This window comes from Ptychodera flava, chromosome 5 (genome assembly GCF_041260155.1).
Source record: "Ptychodera flava strain L36383 chromosome 5, AS_Pfla_20210202, whole genome shotgun sequence".
Lineage (NCBI taxonomy): Eukaryota > Metazoa > Hemichordata > Enteropneusta > Ptychoderidae > Ptychodera > Ptychodera flava.
In genome coordinates, this window is record NC_091932.1 from 1,689,694 (window position 1) to 1,707,698 (window position 18,005).

General features: G+C 36.1%; 1 protein-coding gene across 6 annotated transcripts in view; it reads left to right on the forward strand.

The window, feature by feature from the left end:
• LOC139132414 (peroxisomal biogenesis factor 3-like) overlaps window positions 1-18,005 on the forward strand; it is a 53,426-nt gene that overhangs the window by 30,198 nt on the left and 5,223 nt on the right. For 5 of the 6 annotated variants that reach the window (XM_070698768.1, XM_070698765.1, XM_070698770.1 and 2 more), the window contains 8 exons: window positions 1,317-1,398; window positions 3,063-3,106; window positions 5,272-5,393; window positions 7,213-7,285; window positions 8,043-8,097; window positions 9,082-9,176; window positions 9,998-10,103; window positions 15,650-15,757. In XM_070698768.1, coding sequence (XP_070554869.1) covers window positions 1,317-1,398; window positions 3,063-3,106; window positions 5,272-5,393; window positions 7,213-7,285; window positions 8,043-8,097; window positions 9,082-9,176; window positions 9,998-10,103; window positions 15,650-15,757 — 685 coding nt within the window. The remainder of the gene's footprint in view (window positions 1-1,316; window positions 1,399-3,062; window positions 3,107-5,271; window positions 5,394-7,212; window positions 7,286-8,042; window positions 8,098-9,081; window positions 9,177-9,997; window positions 10,104-15,649; window positions 15,758-18,005) is intronic. The other variant, XM_070698766.1, reaches the window with a different exon arrangement.

The window sequence follows — 18,005 nt, forward strand, 5'->3', positions numbered from 1 at the left end:
GGCTATCTTTAGACATACTGCGTGCATCAAATTTAATCAAACGTGGTACAGATGTTAATCTGTCAGTACTGTAATACTGTGTGAAGATTGCTACGTTGCATATTTGATGAACTTTCATAATTAGTGTGATATGTCAAGAAATGCTGCATCAAATTTGATGAAATATGGCACAGATTTTAATCATCCAGTAGTGTTTTGACATGCAAAGATATGTTGTGGTATCGTGTCAATTAACTGCTGACTTGCATATTTAATGAATTTTCGTAATTAGGCTGATATGTCAAGAAATGGTTCATCAAATTTCATTGGTACATTGGTTCAGATGTTGAGTTTACATTGCTTTAACATTTGAATGAAGACACAGTTTCATGTTAGTTACAGATGGTACAGATGTTGATCTCACAATGCTGTAATACAATTCACTGACACTTAGCAGTATTGTTTATGAAATGTGGTACAGGTGATAAGCTGTCAATGGTATGATAGAATGCAAAAATGTTTAGCAATATGTTGTCTATTAATTACTAACTGACCTATTGAATGGCCTTTTGTAATTAATGTGGCAGCCCACATTGGTTTTATGTTTTCACCACCTTTGAACTCACTCTTAATCACAGACCCATTTAATGAACAGGACTCTATCCTCTCCACGAACTTGAAATCAAATTGCCCATTAATAAGTGTGGACTATGTCATCAATGATGACTTGTTCTTAATGTACTGAGCAAAACTTGGCTAGACATACATGTACTGGGTCGACGAATACTTCTGTATCGTTGATGACATTACACCAGAAGCTCCCATGAGCCTTTTCATGCCCATAGGCTGGCTCAGCTATGTCTACTGCTATTTTGCAAGTTTTAAGCAGTGTTGTTCTCAGCAAATGTAGCCACGCATAAAGACGATTTAAGTCAGAATTTATTAGATACTTACTTGAAAAAACAGAAATCGAATAATTGACTTTAATTTTGTTCCCCTTTTAATTTAAACTTGGCTCAAACAAGTGTAACATTCAAGCAAATCTATTGCCATGTTAGTTTGTTTTTCAGTCATTGAAATGAACAAACCTTTGATTGATATGCATTGAACTTAGATTTCAAAGTTAAGCTATGTAGTCTCTATATAAACAAAACTGTCATAAAGTTAATACTAGTTTGTCAACATTAATTGATAAACTGCTCAGTACCTACCTGGACTGTGTCATCGACAATCAATGGTTTCTTGTAATTTTGCTTTCTCCCTCCAAAAAACACACACAACCTGATGAAACTTTTTCAGTTGAAAGGTGTTGTCAAATTTTTGTGTTGATTTTACAGTCTTGTCTATGATTCCAAGTCTGAAGGAGAAGTTGATGAAGTTGTTGAATTCTGAAGCTCTCACTGCAGAACTTAGGACAAAGTAAGTACCGGTAATGTTACCACATTCAATGCGGAGCTTGTATGATAGGTGGATGTATGGCGTCGTCTGTTGTGTGTCGTCCAGTGTCTGTCGTACATCAACTTATTATATTCCCAGCTTCTTCTTCTTGAAATAGTTGGTCCCATTCCTTTAATATTTAGAGTACAGGTCCCCAGGGATGAACTTGATCAGATTTGTTTAAATTGTGATGAAATACGCAAAAACAATGTTTACTTTTCCCTGTAGGGTTTCTGAGTTAATGATTGTATGTTGAAATCTCTCCATGTATCTGGTATATGGGCAAAATGCAAACATTGGTTGCATGTTGTGTATTTCAGTCTATGTCAAATATTGTTTATGAAAAATCAAGAACAATTTGCTGTGTGCCTGTAAAAGATATTATGTTTGTCAATACATAAACTGCCTTGCAGATTGATTGTCTTAAAATTATCACAGAAGTAGAAAAGGAAAAGAAACTAATCAAATTGCTGTAACATATTCACTCTCAGTGCCTGTATAAGCCTATACTTAACTATTTTATCATTACATTCAGCTGTTTGTTATCCTTATCACTCTCCACGGGCCAAGGCACACTTGAGGGCCAATGTCATCACTCTGTGCCAGTCTGTGTATGTCAGTCTGTCTGTATGTATGTCCATGTTTCATACAATTGTTGGCTTGTTTTGATGACTTATGGGAGCGAACAGTGACATTATCACTATTTTTCTTTGATACTACAATGGTTGTTTAACTGGGTGGCAGCATCATTAAGATTGAGAGCTCTAAAGAATGACCATTATTACATGTTCCCTTAATTGTAGATTGTGCAACCATAGACTGTAGAGAGACCAAATATTGTCTACATTAATTCCATGTAATACAATATTGCAAGACACCTTTATTTTGGTATCATAGAATGTGTCTACTACTTATGATGTACTAGACTACTATAATAATACAACATTATTGAAAGTTTAAGCATTTTTTCTTCAGCCAATTCCTAATTTGCATTTTCAATGATCTTTTCTAATTACGGATATACCGGTATACTGGGATTTACTTGATCAAAGTTGGCAAAACATGCTATGTACATTGATGATTATACCAGGTTAAAACAATATTGAAAGTCATTTTACATTTTCATGTCAGCTAATTTATAATTTGCATATCTTATGAACTTTCACAGTTGCCATATATAGCTTGAAGGACTTACACTTGCTAAAAGTGGTGATACAATGACAGCAGTCAAAGAAATTTAATATTTTTATTTTAGCTAATTACATATTTGTTTACTTCATGACCTTTAAGAATTAATCTACGGTGAATATTATTCATTATGTTGATCATAATACTTTCAATGAAGTTGCAAACATGTGGCAAAGGTTCAAATTTACATATAACTGCAATGCATAATGAAACATGTGAGCATTTTCATTTCATATCTGGTTCATCAGGCCATCCTGAAATGAGCTATCAAAAATTTCCACCTTCATCAATACATGTGTCACAAAATAGTTATTCTTTACATAACACAGCAGAGCTGTATCGACCATTAGGTTGCTTGTATACTTTATGTGATTGTTTCATAGACAAAAAACTAAGCTGTTAACACAACTTGTCGCAATTTAAAGTCAACAATTCTAATTATAGCATAATTCTTGCAGACCTGCTGACAAATTGAAAATCTGGGAATATTTGAAGATTACAAGTAAGTACCGTATATATCTGTCTGAATGAGTTAAGGTTATTCCACTGCAAAAACTAAATATATCACATCAACAATTTGTTCATCATTTACAAATATACATTGACAGAAATACCGGTATGTACACACAAAACAAAAATGTCTTCTCTAAAGATAGCAAACTTGTCCCCTTAATACAGCTGGGTAAGGCTATCAATCACCAAATCTTACATACCGTATGTGTGGATGCAGATAAGTCCATATCTATTAATTGTTAATTAATGAAAAAAATTCCTGAAACAAAAAATGCATGGGCTTCCAGCCACTGTCACTGGGCTACCAACTTTTAGAAAATGGTTGTCCAAGTTGACTAATGGGAAAAAAGTTTAAGTCAAAGCTTAAGTGTTCACTTTATTTCCATGTTTGCAAAATTAAAGTCAGCAATACCGTACATACTGAAAGTTATTTCTTACACACATGTTAATGCATTTCACATACCTGACTTAAAGGCCTGTTTTGTGTGCCAGATTGTCTTGCAAGGAAATGTACTTACTAGATTACAATTTCAGTTGAAAAAAAAGAGGCTGTAGGGGGGTTTACACGTGTGAGTTAAATCTGGAGTTGACACCAGAATAAATTTAAACCTGTGTCAGTTGGACGTGTGAACAGACAACACCGAACTAACAAAGAACTAAATTAATTCGGTGTCAGAGGGCTGGTCCAGGTTCGGTGCTCCGTACTAAATAATGGCCCATTTACACGTGTGACCAGAACACCGAACTAAACGCCGAACTATATCCTGTCTTCGGTTCGGTCATTACCATAACGTACGGTGTTCAAGTAAGAAGCTCTCGCGATTGCGGCAACAATTGGTCACAGGAAGAGCGGAGAGACTACTGTGACACTGCAATCCTTTGGCGCTACGTTTCGAAAACAGAGTTTTCTTCATCAGTCGCTTAAAATTCATTTTTGATGTGTTTGGCATGAGTTTCTTTGTAAGAACTGGAAAGTATCTGTTGGTTTTGTGTGTGTCTTGATGTCGAGAATATTCTCTTTGTTGTATCGACGACCTTTGTAGATAGTCAGGTCTAAATATGTTATTTCTTGAGAGGAGCTTTCAAACGAAAATTTGAAAGTAGGATGCATTTTGTTGATGTTTGATATGAATTCATTGAGTTCGTGTTGTGTTCTGATGAAAATCAGAAAAACATCGTCCCTGAACCTCAGCCAGGTCGGTATTTGTTGTTTGCATTTCAGTATTATTCTCATTTCTGTCTCGTGAAATGTAATATCTGCTATTTCTGGCGAAGAAGGCGACCCCATCAAGATTATTTCCGTATAAGAGCATCCCCATATTTGCCGGTAGAATTCATCATTGAATTCAAATGTGTTGTTTATTAAGATTATTTCTAGCAGAGCTATCATGTATTTCGTTGGTGGTTACTTGATTATGTAATTGTTTGATGATCTTTCCTATTAATGCTCTGCCGACTGATTCAATTGCCTCATTATGTGGTGTATTCGTGTACATGGAAATTACATCCAGTGTTACTAGTGTTGCATTGGCTGGAACTTTGACTGTCTCAATTTTCCGTACAAGAGTCTGATCTTAACATGAAATACCGTAGATACCGACATCAGACAGGGCGAGGCCAACAATATTATTCTCTCCTAGTAAATTTCTTCGCCGAAGGCGTCTCAATTGGTTGACAGAACACAAAAAAAGCGTAGACAGCAGCTGCATGATGTGTAGTTCGCTGATCACTGCGTCTAACGTGACTAGACGCAGCACGTAGTAAGACGCCTCTTTGTGCTTGTCACTGAGGCGGGGACCAGCCAAGATGTGTGGGTCCGCCATTGCAAGCAAGCGATTGTTCTCTAGCCCAGATATCGCTGAGAGCGCTTGACCCGAACTAAATCCATACCTTGTGTATGACGTGTAAACGTGAGATCGCTTAGATCGCTGATAAGGAATATTTACAGAGCGACTAATCAGATTCCCTCAGGTTTAAAAAAATACACGTGTAAACCCACAGTCCATAATCCTCTCACAGACTGGAACAAACTTAATCCTGGGGATGAAGTCTCTCAAAAGGAAACTAGTGTATAGTCTCTGGAAAAGTGAAAAACAAGTGTCTCTGGCAACTGAGTTACTTTAATCTATATGTGCTTTAATTTACAAATTAAAGGTTTTACCAGGACGATTGTTGCTGTGTACAGTAGCTGTATGTTGGTTGTGATGTTAAGAATTCAGCTGAACATCTTAGGTGCCTATATGTACCTTGATACTTTGAAGTCACACAGTGGAAAGGTAAGGATCTGTGGTGGATGGTATTTATGCATAGTCTATAGTTATTGTTTTCATCAATAGATACATGCATACGTGCATATTTAAGTTCACTGCAGATATGATTTCAGGTGAAATAACAAATTTTACACGTCCATCTGTCTGCAATGCATATATCTTGTAATGTAAAATATGTAACAGCTCAGTTATTTAGTATTTGGACGCCCAGTTAAAGGGACAAAGTCGGCCACTTTTTCATGAGTTTTGTTTGATGTGAGATACTACTTATATTGTTTGACATGTTGAAAGATACTGAATAAATATATTTGACATATATTCGACGGTTATACATACAATAAACGAAACCATCGCGAAAATGAATTTTTTTTTTTTAAATCTATATTTAAACTCGATAACTCCATAGGTGAAACACCTCTTTTCATGGAGGTCAAATACTTCTAAATACCCATAATCCACAACCCCAATGGAGAACAGAGGAGTAAAGTGCCTTGCTCAGCTAGAGTCTCGAGTTCACCGTCCTCCGACATTGAATCCGCTACTCTGGATCTACCAGGACTTGAACCGGGTCTCGAACTCACCATCCTCCGATAGTGAGTCCGTTACCCTAACCACTTGTCCACTGTGCCTCCTCTGAATTAATGGTCCTGACATGACCAATCCATCTCAATTGCATTAGCAAGCTTACGTATAGATAATATGTAAAATAAGTTCATTACTGCTGAAAACCATGTTGCTAACCCTTAAATAAACACTTTTTCACCCGATCACCTGATCCTGCAAACAGACCAGACGTGCTCTTTGGGCGATCTCGCAAATATGGAAATGATCGATCTCTTTGGGCGATCTCGCAAATATGGAAATGACCCAACCACTGGAACGCAGTACTGCGACGCCTAACTGAGATACGTTGACGTCCATAGAATTTGGAAGATTATTTTGTGCAAAAAGATTAGCCATGCCAAATCACTGTATTACAGTAGGGTGCCCAAAGTTCCAAAGTGATGGTGTTTTGTTTCTTAGGTTTCCAAAAACCCAGGATTATTTAAAATTTGGGTGTGAAGTGCAGCACCTGAAGCAGAACGATCTATAGACTATAGTCTAACGAAGACTATCGTCTAAAGAAGCTAAAAATCTAAGATGCACTTTGTGACAACTTGCATTCAAGGAAGTTTGAGTCAGATATTTTGAAGTATTGAGACAAAACATAGGGAAAACCGATTTTTGAAAGGTTATGCAAATTACCTTTCACGTGATAGTTATGTAAACAATGGTAACACTGTGGTTACCAAAATGTTTCCCAATATCTAGGCTTTCAGAAAGTGTATAATTTATGGGGTTCTGAGCTTAATAACCCCAAGAGAATTGTTAGACTGAAAAGGTCAATTACTTGTCTCGGAACCTTAAAAGTATACCATGGAATTGTGCATGCTCATTTTAGCACTGGTCAAAGTCCAAAGCTTTCACCTAACAGTTGCATACCCGAGACCTTCTGAATCAGTGTCAATCAATGGCCAATGATAGAGGCAGGATAGTTTTTGAAGTTCAAAAAAAATGTGACAGACTATTTCCCCAGAATTCATAATCTTAACCGAAAATCGTTGCTCAAAATTAACAAAAATGTTTGTAAATCTCTGATTGTACGTCCATTGTTTTTATAAATTTTCACTTTCTGTCATTATTTACACATATTACAAGTGACAGCAAGAGCATAATGTATGATCACCAGAAAAACAACATGCAAGGTATGATATGATATGTCTAAAAGGTGATTTCTTAGAATTTACTTCAGATAAATATTAATGTAATTTTAATTTCTCACTAGGAAATGCAGCAGAAAGCATCCCAAGATATACAGCAACGATACCTGGCAACCATTCAATATTTAGTAGAACAAGGTAAAAATTATGCAAGCTATGTTTGCAGTATTTAATGATATAATTTCCCCTGAAAAATCTTTCAGCCAACTTTTGCATACTTAATGAATTTTGTAATTAGGTATATAACTCTGAAATTATGGCACCCAATTTGATGAAACCTGCTACAGATATTGATCTGATATATATCTAATTGTACTGAGAAGGATTTTGCAGTGTTTAAGTTAATAAATAGCTCATTTGCATATTTTATGAAGTTTAGTAATTAGTCATATAACTCTGAAATAAATGCATTAAATTTGATGAAACGTCCTACATATGTTGATCATATATATATCTAATTGTCCCATAAAGCATTAGGAGTGTCAAGTTAATAAACACCTCATTTGCATATTAAATAAAGTTTTGTAATTCAATAGTGATTTAAGTCTGAGAGTATTGTGCAAAGGTTGGTGAAATCTGCTACATATAATCATGTAACAGATATCTGATTGTACTGTGAAACGTACCACTATTAATGAACTTGTTGTAAAACACGTGAGCACGTTCAGTTCATATCTGGTTTTGGAATGTCATGTGGTGGAGTTTTAGCCAATCAAGAGATAAGTGCTGTAGGTGTGATAATGCTAACATATATTCATGGCAGAGCTATATTGGCCACAAGGTAGTTTGTTCAACCCTAGAGAGGCAACATGTTAAACATAATTGTACTGAAATTACAATGTGTTTATCTGTTCTCGCAGACCTTCATAACAGTTATGATTTCTTTTTATTCTAGGACTTCATGAGTTGATCAGCAATGTCAGGGTTGCAGTTGAATCAGCAGTTAATAGGTAGGTACCATCACATAACACGCTATTTACATTAATTGAATGTATGTATTGCCTTTTAGGTCAGTACACAAATGAACTAATGCTGTACTGCTATCTACCTGTTGGTTCAAATGAAAATTTGATCTTTGCATATACTATTTTTTTATAATTTTTGCCTTGCCACACTCCTTGAGTGTGTTGTTTAAACAATAATGCACCCCCTCCTTGCCCATAATGGACGAAAGCAAACTTTGCACAACATAATGTACTCAGCTTGGCCTTGTACATTATGGAGTGCAAAGTTTGCTTTCGTCCATTATTTGCCGGGAGGGGGTGCATTATTGCTATTATTTTATAGTTTTGGCAATGCCAGTGAATTTGCAGTTGTAGAAAACGAATAAAAAAGGAAATTTAAACTGAGTTTGAAGCCAGTTAGCGTCGTCCGGCATGATCGGCCCTGACTCTGTATACTGTATACATTTACATGCACTCCACACTGCACTGCACTGAACACGCACGTTCAACACAAAAAACGAGCAGCACTTTCACAGTTCAATTTGGAATTAAAAAATGATGTATTTTTGAAGGAAATGAAAAGGAATTGCCGGACGACGCTCACTGGCTTCAAACTCAGTTTAAATTTCCTTTTTTATTTGATTTCTACAACTACAAATTCATTCGCTACTACAATACAAACTTAGGAATGAATGTTATTATGGTACTTTGGAAAAATGAGAGGAAGTTTCTCCAAAACCACAAAGTTTTTGACAAATATGATGACAAATATTTTTTTCCCAAAATATTACTCACAAGTATTAAAAGCAAATTCTTTTGTGCAAAAGAAATCAACTGAAAAAAAACAACCATGGCAAAATTAAGTGAAATTTCACATTGCTTTTACAAATGCATGCTCTTGAATATTTTTACTTATATATATCCTTGACAAATCTTTTAGCTATTATTTATTATTTAATACATTAAAAATGATGTTATTTGTTTCTACAGGTTTTCTTTAAAACAGTGTATCTCTCTGCAAGAGCTTGAAGCAATTATTGGAAACATTCGTTCAAATATTGAAAATACATGTTCAAGAGACTCTGGTAAGTTCAAAGAAGACTTAAGATATGTGTAAGTTTACTTTCTTTTGAAGCCACCTCACAATAAATTTACATCTCAATATTGTTTTCTTTACATCTCACAATTTATGTATGTATCAAAGAGAGTTCATATGGTAAGTTGGGAGCATCTGTGTGTATGTATGTATGTATGTATGTATGTATGTATGTATGTATGTCCATCAACATCATGATGTTCAAATGAACATGTCAGTGTTAAAAATATGGGACAGAGTTTCATAACTCAAATTTCCCATTTCAAAGTACACATATTCTTGATCTGTTTCCCATATATCCCAACTCCCTGTGTCCTAGCTACATGTACTTATGGCCATTACTAACCATACCTCTATTCCTACACATGTGGCACTGATCCTGATAAATGAGCAGAGAGTACAAAGTTCCAAAATTCATGTCAACTTGCGATTTTCAAGCCTAAGAAATTTCTAGCAATTGACTAAATATGCTTTCCATAACTACTGTCAATACCCAACAAGATTACATATTTTGTTCCAACAAAAGATCAACAAACATTCAAAAAAATGTTTGAAAATGTTACAAAATCAGTGACTGCATGCAAAGTTCAAGGTTCACATCAAATGATTCAATTGACTTAGCGTGAGAGGGTATAATTGTTGGTGAATGAAGTAGTCACTGCAATTCTACGTTGCAATGTTGTCATTTTGTTTAATATCATGACTGAAATGGACTTGTGTGTCTTCATTTTCGGTAACTTTTATCCCCACAGTGTATAGTGACATCTTGCTCCATCTAACAATATATGCATGTGGCATTTTTTGTAACAGGTAATATACACAGCCTGTGTAAATTTATGGTACACACAGGTGGTGAATTTGAAGACAGTGTGACGTTAACTGAGCTTTCACTTGAAACAAGAGACATGGTAGAAAGGTAGGCAATCCCAGAAACATGTACAGGTACTCAGATAGTTTTTTTAGCTCCATTGTCAGGATGTTGAGCTTACGGATAGGTAGAAGTTTGGTGTTGTCTTTCGTCTGTCAACTTCTTACATTCAAAGTTGTTCTTCAAACAGCCAGTCTGATTCCTTTTGATATTTAGAGTACAGATCTCTATGGATGACCTCTATCAGATTTGTTCAAATTCTGATGAAATATGCAAATTTGTATTTTTGTGGGTAATTAAGCTACTTTTTGGCAAAAATCTTCTCCTCCTCAGCTGATACGTCAGCTTTAATATTTGGTATACATGTTCCTAGGGATAACCCTATTCAGATTTGTTAAAACTGTGATAAAAATATGCAATTTTTTTTTGAAGGCAATTTTTGGTCATTTTTGGTGTAAAAAATCTTTAAAAATATTCTACAAAACTGCTCGTCAGACAGCTTTTATATTTAGGATTTAGGTTCCTACGGTTAACCTATTTCAAATTTGCTCAAATTGTGCGTTTTTGGAGTAATTTTTAGTACTTTGTGCCCTGTGGGCACAAGGTACTAATGTGATGGCGCGGCCCAATACGGCCAACATAGTGGGCCGTATGCTGTGGACGCAGGTATCTCAGAAACGCTTCAGTAACTTTTTCTGAAATTTGGTCTGGTGGTCACTTGGGCATGTATCTCAAACGGTCTTTTTCTTTTTTTGATTGAATCATTTTAAAGTCACTTTTTTAGCTTTTTTCTGAAAACCACTATTTTCACTTTTTCCTCAAAACCACTGATTTGATTATTGTGATGTTTGGCATGGGTGTTCGTATAGTTGAAATACCGTCAGAAATGTTCAAAATTTGGTGATACATGCCTTACATTATTTTTAAACAATATTTTTATCCATTTTATTTTATATTTACTTGATTTTGCCTCACTTTCGCTAAAGCTATCGTCTGCGCATGCGCACAACTGTAGGACAAAATCTGAGTTGAAGAATCGAAACGGACGCCATCTTGTTTCTCGGTTTGGGCACAGTTTTTACATTGTGAACGTTTCACTGTGTTTTTCAACATGTTCTATAGTTATGAAGTTGACAGTGATGCACTTTTGCAGCTGTCGTGTATTTTTTGGTACGAAAGGCGCCTTTGATCGACTGAAGAATGATGGCCTCCGTAGGCGATAAACACCGGTACTGGCAGGCATATCAGTTCTACTGAGGAAGTAATCCACTGGCCCTTATAGGTCAGGGGCTCACTTAGGGAGAACCACTTGATTTCTGGGGGGGGGGGGTATGGAGGATTTCGAGGAAAAAATTGTCACCAGGTGAAATAAAAGAAAAAATTAAGCCTGTAATGGCTTGAGAAAAAAATATTCTCATAACAGACAGAAATAAAAAAGGAATTGTCACAATGCTGTTGAAATGAGCAAATTTTGGAAACTTCATTCTCATGTATTCTTTGCTGGCATGCTGCCAAAGGCACGCTAATGTTTTTTACCACGAGTAATTCTTATGTGTTTTTTTTCCAGCACTTATGATATAAGCATTCACTACTGTACACCTCGGTGCACTTGATGTTTTCCTTCCCTTTTCTGACCCAAGAAATCATGTTTCAGGATTTCTGTTGCAATATCTCAATGGTATAGGCAATATCTAGATGGGACTATTTGACTTCTCTAAATCGTGAAAATTTAAAACACAAGATAGGAGTCAATAAACTAGTGTTAAAACCAATACATTATTCTCTCAATATAAATATGTTAGAAAGATTACAAGTTGACAATGAAAATTGAGGAACAACAAATATAATTAAATACAATGTGTGAGCCTTGTTTCTCTGACCACAAAAGATAATATCTCCCCCTGAGAACTTAAAAGGAATTGACTGTTTTAAAGAAAAGCAGGTATAGTACTGATCACAGTTGATTTGCCAAAAAAGTGTTCTATAATTTAAAGTTGTATATATAATAGACTTTCCATTTTGTTTGTCATTTGTTGGAATGTAAAATGATAAATAAAAACATCCTGTGATATGTGAAACACTGGCTTAAATTTGAAAAATTGCACTGCTACTCCATTTGAAAAAAAAATTGATGCAGGTCTGACTGTAGAAATAAAAAAATGCTGTCTCTCTAACAAAAAGAGTTCCCATACCCACTTCCTGCATACCCCCCCCCCCCCCCGAAATCAAATGGGTCTCCCCTTAATATGCGCATGCGCACATAACAAGTTAGCGTTGTTTTTCAAGGCCTGCCATCATGTTTCTCGGTCAGTTGCGGATTTTGACGTTTTAAAGGTTTTAGCGTATATTTGATTGCTGTCATGTATTTTTTGGCACGAACCGCTCCTTCGATAGACTGAAGAATGATGGGCTCCGTACTCCCCAGTACCGGCGAATCCATTGCTTTTAATAGCGAGGCAATCCCACCGGCGGCCCGTACTAATAGCTGGGTGAGAGCGAGAGAATGCTCTGTCCTTCTACCTCCGGCCTCCATGTCATAACAAACTAGCGTCTTTTTATGTTGATATACTGTCCTTTCGACACAGCGATAACTTTTAGTTTTCTGTTGCTTATTTTGGGTAATTTCGACAGTTGTGCATTGATTTTGACATCATCTTTTACTTAATAACCGTCGATGTCGGCAACTCTCTCGCTAGCCCTGCGTACGATGCTGTGTGTTAGGAACGCACACAGGGAATGCATTGCGTACACTACGTACGTACGCAGGGCTAGCGAGAGAGTTGCCGAAAAGTGAATAAAAGACTGGCATTTTTGGAAGCGATCGAGTAGCTGAGGTGGGCAGGGATACGACTTGGGCCCAAGAACGCTGAATTTCGGCAGTAATTTGGCTTTTTACGTCAAGTCCCAAAGTGGATTTGAAGTCACCGACCCTACGTACGGGTCTTTGCAGGGCTGTGGTGAGCAGGGCGAATAGCTGTAGCGGAACACACAGCATCGTACGCAGGGCTAAATCCGACATGGTAATTTGGCATGATCATCAGATCATACATGATCCGAGATTGCACTTTAGCAAGGTCACGATAACTAATGTTGTTTGTTTCACTGTCGTTTAATACCTATATTTCCACTAAAAGACCATTAGAATTTCCTCCTGGCTACTTTGAAATCGTGCACTGGCATGCATGTAGTTGTCAACATCACTATGCTTTAATGTACAGTATACTCTCATACTATGAATATATCGACTGTCACTGCATGTGTGCAAATCACTCCATATCATATCAAAAAATGTAGTATTGCGACGTTTGAGCTGCCAGAAGCCAGAATTTACAGTTTACGAGAAAGTATATCTTATATGTAAAACTCAGTTCTACTATGAACAAAATGCAAGCTATGTTGTATAACTATCGTGAATAGCATAATATTTTGTACCTATCATCACCGTGTCAGAAAATCAGAAGGAAACAACCAGTCAGACAAACTGTGGTCAGGATGATACTGTCCGATTTTAATATTTGTCTCTCCGCACACACCAGATACTCATGACTGTAAAACAACATTTCCATATAATTGTATATTCAGTTTTTATATTTAGTTTGCTTTTCACCATATTGTATGTCCTTCCCTGCACTACATAATTCAAAATTAAATATTGTTTTTGGCCTATACATACTTGAGGGGTAAGCTTATTTAGTCTCATACATTAAAGATGCACTGTTGACCTACAGAGTCCAAACTTTTTATCATTGTATTGTAGATAGGTGTACACTCCAAATACTAAGTACAAGTGTGGTGAGTGTAACAAGCAAATGTTTTTTAGTCAATGGTTCATATCAAGGTTGTTGATACTTAGAATCCACACTTGAACTTATGCTGGACCGGTAACCAACCAGTTCAAATAACTTTCATTTATGTCAAAACAATTTGACTTTTTGACAAATTTCACATTTATGGCAATTAATAAACAGTAAGGAGGTACAAAGGACGTCGGTGCCCCCGGGCCCCATGTTTACATTTTTGGTCAAAAATTTATTTCACCAAAACCACTTGTCTGAGAGCTGTGATATTTTGTGTACATGTTCATAGGGATGATCAAAATATGACGTATTTAAATCATGATGAAATCTGCAACTTTGTAATTTTAGGGCAATTTTTGCCATTTTTGATCAAAACTTTATTTCACCAAAACTACTTGTCTGAGAGCTTTCATATCTGGTAGACATGTTCTTAGGGATGATCTTAATTTGATATGGTCAAATTATGATGAAATCTGCCATTGTGTTTCTTTGTAGTTATTTTTGCCATTTTTAGCTCATGTGCACATGTGGGCCAATGTCGCAGCGATGTCTGTGTGTCTGTCTCTCTGTCTGTCTGTCTGTCCATCTGTCTGTGTACGCGATATCTCAAAAACTACTCAGATCAGAATCAAATCTGGTACATAGATTCCGTTTGCAAATGGCAAGAACTGGTTAGTTTTTGGTGGGTGTGGCTTGCTTACTTTTTTACTCATTTACATAATTAATGATTTTAGAAATAAACGGCTATACATTGAGAACGACTGCACACAATTTGATGAGATTTGCCACAAATGTTGATCACACCAAGATATATAAGCTGTGAAAGGTATTAAGGGGTGACATTAAATATAATTCCTAATTTGCATATTTAATGAACTTTCCTTATTAGGGATATATCAGATTTGACTTGATCAAAATTGACCAAACTTGGTATGTATATTGAAGATACTATGACTTAACATTATTAAAAGTCAATAAGCATTTTAACTTAAGTCTATTCCTAATTTGCATATTTTATGAACTTTACTAATTAGGGATATATCTGAATTGAGTGGACCAATGTTGATGAAACTTGCCACATATATTGAAGATACTATGATACAACATTATTGAAAATCATTATGCATTTTTACTTCAGCCAATTCCTTATTTGCATATTTAATGAACCTTCTTAATTAGGGATAGTTATCTGAATTGACTAGACCAAAATTGACGAACTTACTATGCACATTGAAGACACTGTGATTACATTGTTCAGTCATCTAGCACTTTTTCAGCCAATTCCTAATTTGTATATTTAATGAACTTTCCTAATTAGGGATATATACCAGGATTTACTTGATCAAAGTTGGTGAAACATGCTATGTACATTGGTGATACCAGGTAAAACAATATTGAAAGTCATTTCGCATTTCCATGTCAGGTAATTTATAATTTGCATATCTGATGATGATGTGGTGAACATTGTTCATGATGTTAATTATGAACACTTTCAATGAAGCTGCAAACATGTGGCAAAAGTTTAAATGTACACAAAACTGCAATATATAATGAAGCACGTGAGCATTTTCAGTTCATATCTGGTTCAACACATGTCGTAGATAGTTAGTCTCTACATAACACAGCGGAACTCCTGTGGCCACTAGGTTGCGTGTCTGTTTCGGCTATTTTAAATCAATCATGAGTACAATGTCTTCCTTCACCTCCAAACATTATGAAAGGCTGTCGATGCAGCTCATACTTCAATACAGTTGCCCATTATAATTAATGCAATCTTAATTCTTGAAAACATTACAGTGATGATTGCAAAAAGATACTTGATGTTTGTGTCCGATCAGGATTTGACAGACTAATTGACAACATGGCGGAGTTCTTCAAACCAGTTGCCAGTAGTGATGGTGTTAAGTAAGTGTGTTTTCATTATGACAAACAGATAATAACTTGAAATGTTTCAGTAGAAGATATCAATATCAGATATTTACACTTACCATACATTATTTCTATCATAGTGTACCACTATAAGACCCATCTGATGAAGCCAGGGGTCATATAACTTAATTCAGGGGTGTTTTCCCATCCAAACATTTGAATAGTACAATGCAATTTGTTTCATAGTAACATTCTGTGTAGTTATATGCAGTGGCCATTTTGTAACAAATTTTCATGCCCACTGCCAGTATACAAACACAAATGAACACATTTCCTTCAAACCTGGTAAATACATTGTGCTATTGAGTATATGTGCATGTCAAGTTTGTTTTGTTCGATAACCCAATCTACCAGACAACATGGCAGCATAGTGTACCCAGTGTGTGCATCTCGCGCAAAATCTCTACTGGCCAAGTGGGCCAGCAACTTTAAAAAATCACTGGCGCTGAAAGAAATCAACTGGTCTGATCCTCAGGTCGAATCCAAATATAATGCAGATTTTTACCTGCTCTCAGTATAGGGGCCAAGAATATGCGATTGAAAAAAATAAAAAGACACCAACATCCTAACATCAAACTGTTTTTGTGCCTTTTAATTCTTTTAAAGGAAAGCAAATGGAGATGACTATCAAAACCAAAAGTTTGGGCAACTGATCTCAGTGTCAAAAATATATGAAATCAGTGAAATGTTAATAAAAAACACATAAAACGTTTTTAACTCATATTTGGTATGTATATAAATACCTAAAAGAGCTCATACGGTGAGTCGGTGGCGTCTCTATGTCTGTGTGTATGTATGTGCGGATGTATGTCCGTCACACGCAAAAGCTCCCAAACCGCCACACCTACCATCTCAGTATTTGGTGTACAGGTAGACCCAGGGGTTGAGATGTGACTTGTTCAAATGAACATGTCAGTGTCAAAAACATACAAATGAGGTAAGAAAAAGGGAAATCCTGCAAATGTGCAGGAGTGGTGGCATTGAGTGAAACAGCCCAATATGAGTCAGAGCTTCTATGATCTCTAACCTATTTGTATGCAGTGTACCTATAGTATTATGTGAAGGAGTGGTGGCAGTAACTGAAACAGATTATGAGTAGTTTCCTGTCATTGTTCATGAACTGTTACATATTAGCAGACCTGCTCAAACTAAGAGGGACTAGCTGTGTTGAAACATTCCTCTGCTATGCATGTTGCTAAAGTTGACCTCCAGTATCTAAAGTTTCAAACCTTACTTACTTTTTTCATTCTTGAGTTTCTGGTTTAAATATTTCTTGAATGGACCGATTCATTCAAAATATGAGCACACTGTCGTTGATGGTATTTTTATTTCCTAAAACAGCCTTTCACAACAAATAGTTCTAACACTGAGAAAACGAGCACAAGCATTGGCTTGAAATATGTGCCAATACGGGAAAAGCTGAGCGCCCAGAACTCGGATTAGGGATTGGTAAGTTTTGGCACCACAAACAACAGATTACACACAAATGGAGTCATTACAACAGTTTACTTTTTCAAAAACAATCCTGGCTTCTCCTGTTTTAGGGACTTATCGTCAAATTCAAGTAAGGGAATACAAAAAATTAGGGCAACTGATGAAGAGAAATAAAACAGAAGTGTTGAAACTCATGTTAAAAGACGAATCACAAATTTAAAATGTAAGTGTAATCTTTTACAGGTGACCAAGGCAAATGGCCATCAAGGTCAAATCACAATTAATGAAGACGTGACTTTGCACAATATTTAAATATTGGACATTCACTTTCTGGTATCGAAAAATAATCGCAATCATACTAGTCCATAACCCAATAACACTAGGTCAGAATTCGTAAGACAGTACACAAACAAAGTCAAATTCATGAAAGAAAGATATATGGACCTCTGGCCAAAAGACCAAGAAGTGATGTCAGGTGTTTCGAAAATAGTAAGCGCATCCTGCCCCACATGTGGGGCAGGATGAAGTTTGACGCCCAACATATTCTGTCATACATAACAATCTATATGTCGGCTCTAATATCGAAACAAGATGATACAAGAATGAGTTCTGTCATGGCACATGGTTTGCGACATTGCCGATATGTTACCTCAGGCTGATACATATCGGCTATTTTGGAACTCTGTATAATAATCGATACTAGACAATTCTAGCACGACTTGCCTTGCGTCTTGACACGCCGGATCTCTGAAATCACAGATATTTACTCAATATTTATCAGCGATTGGGA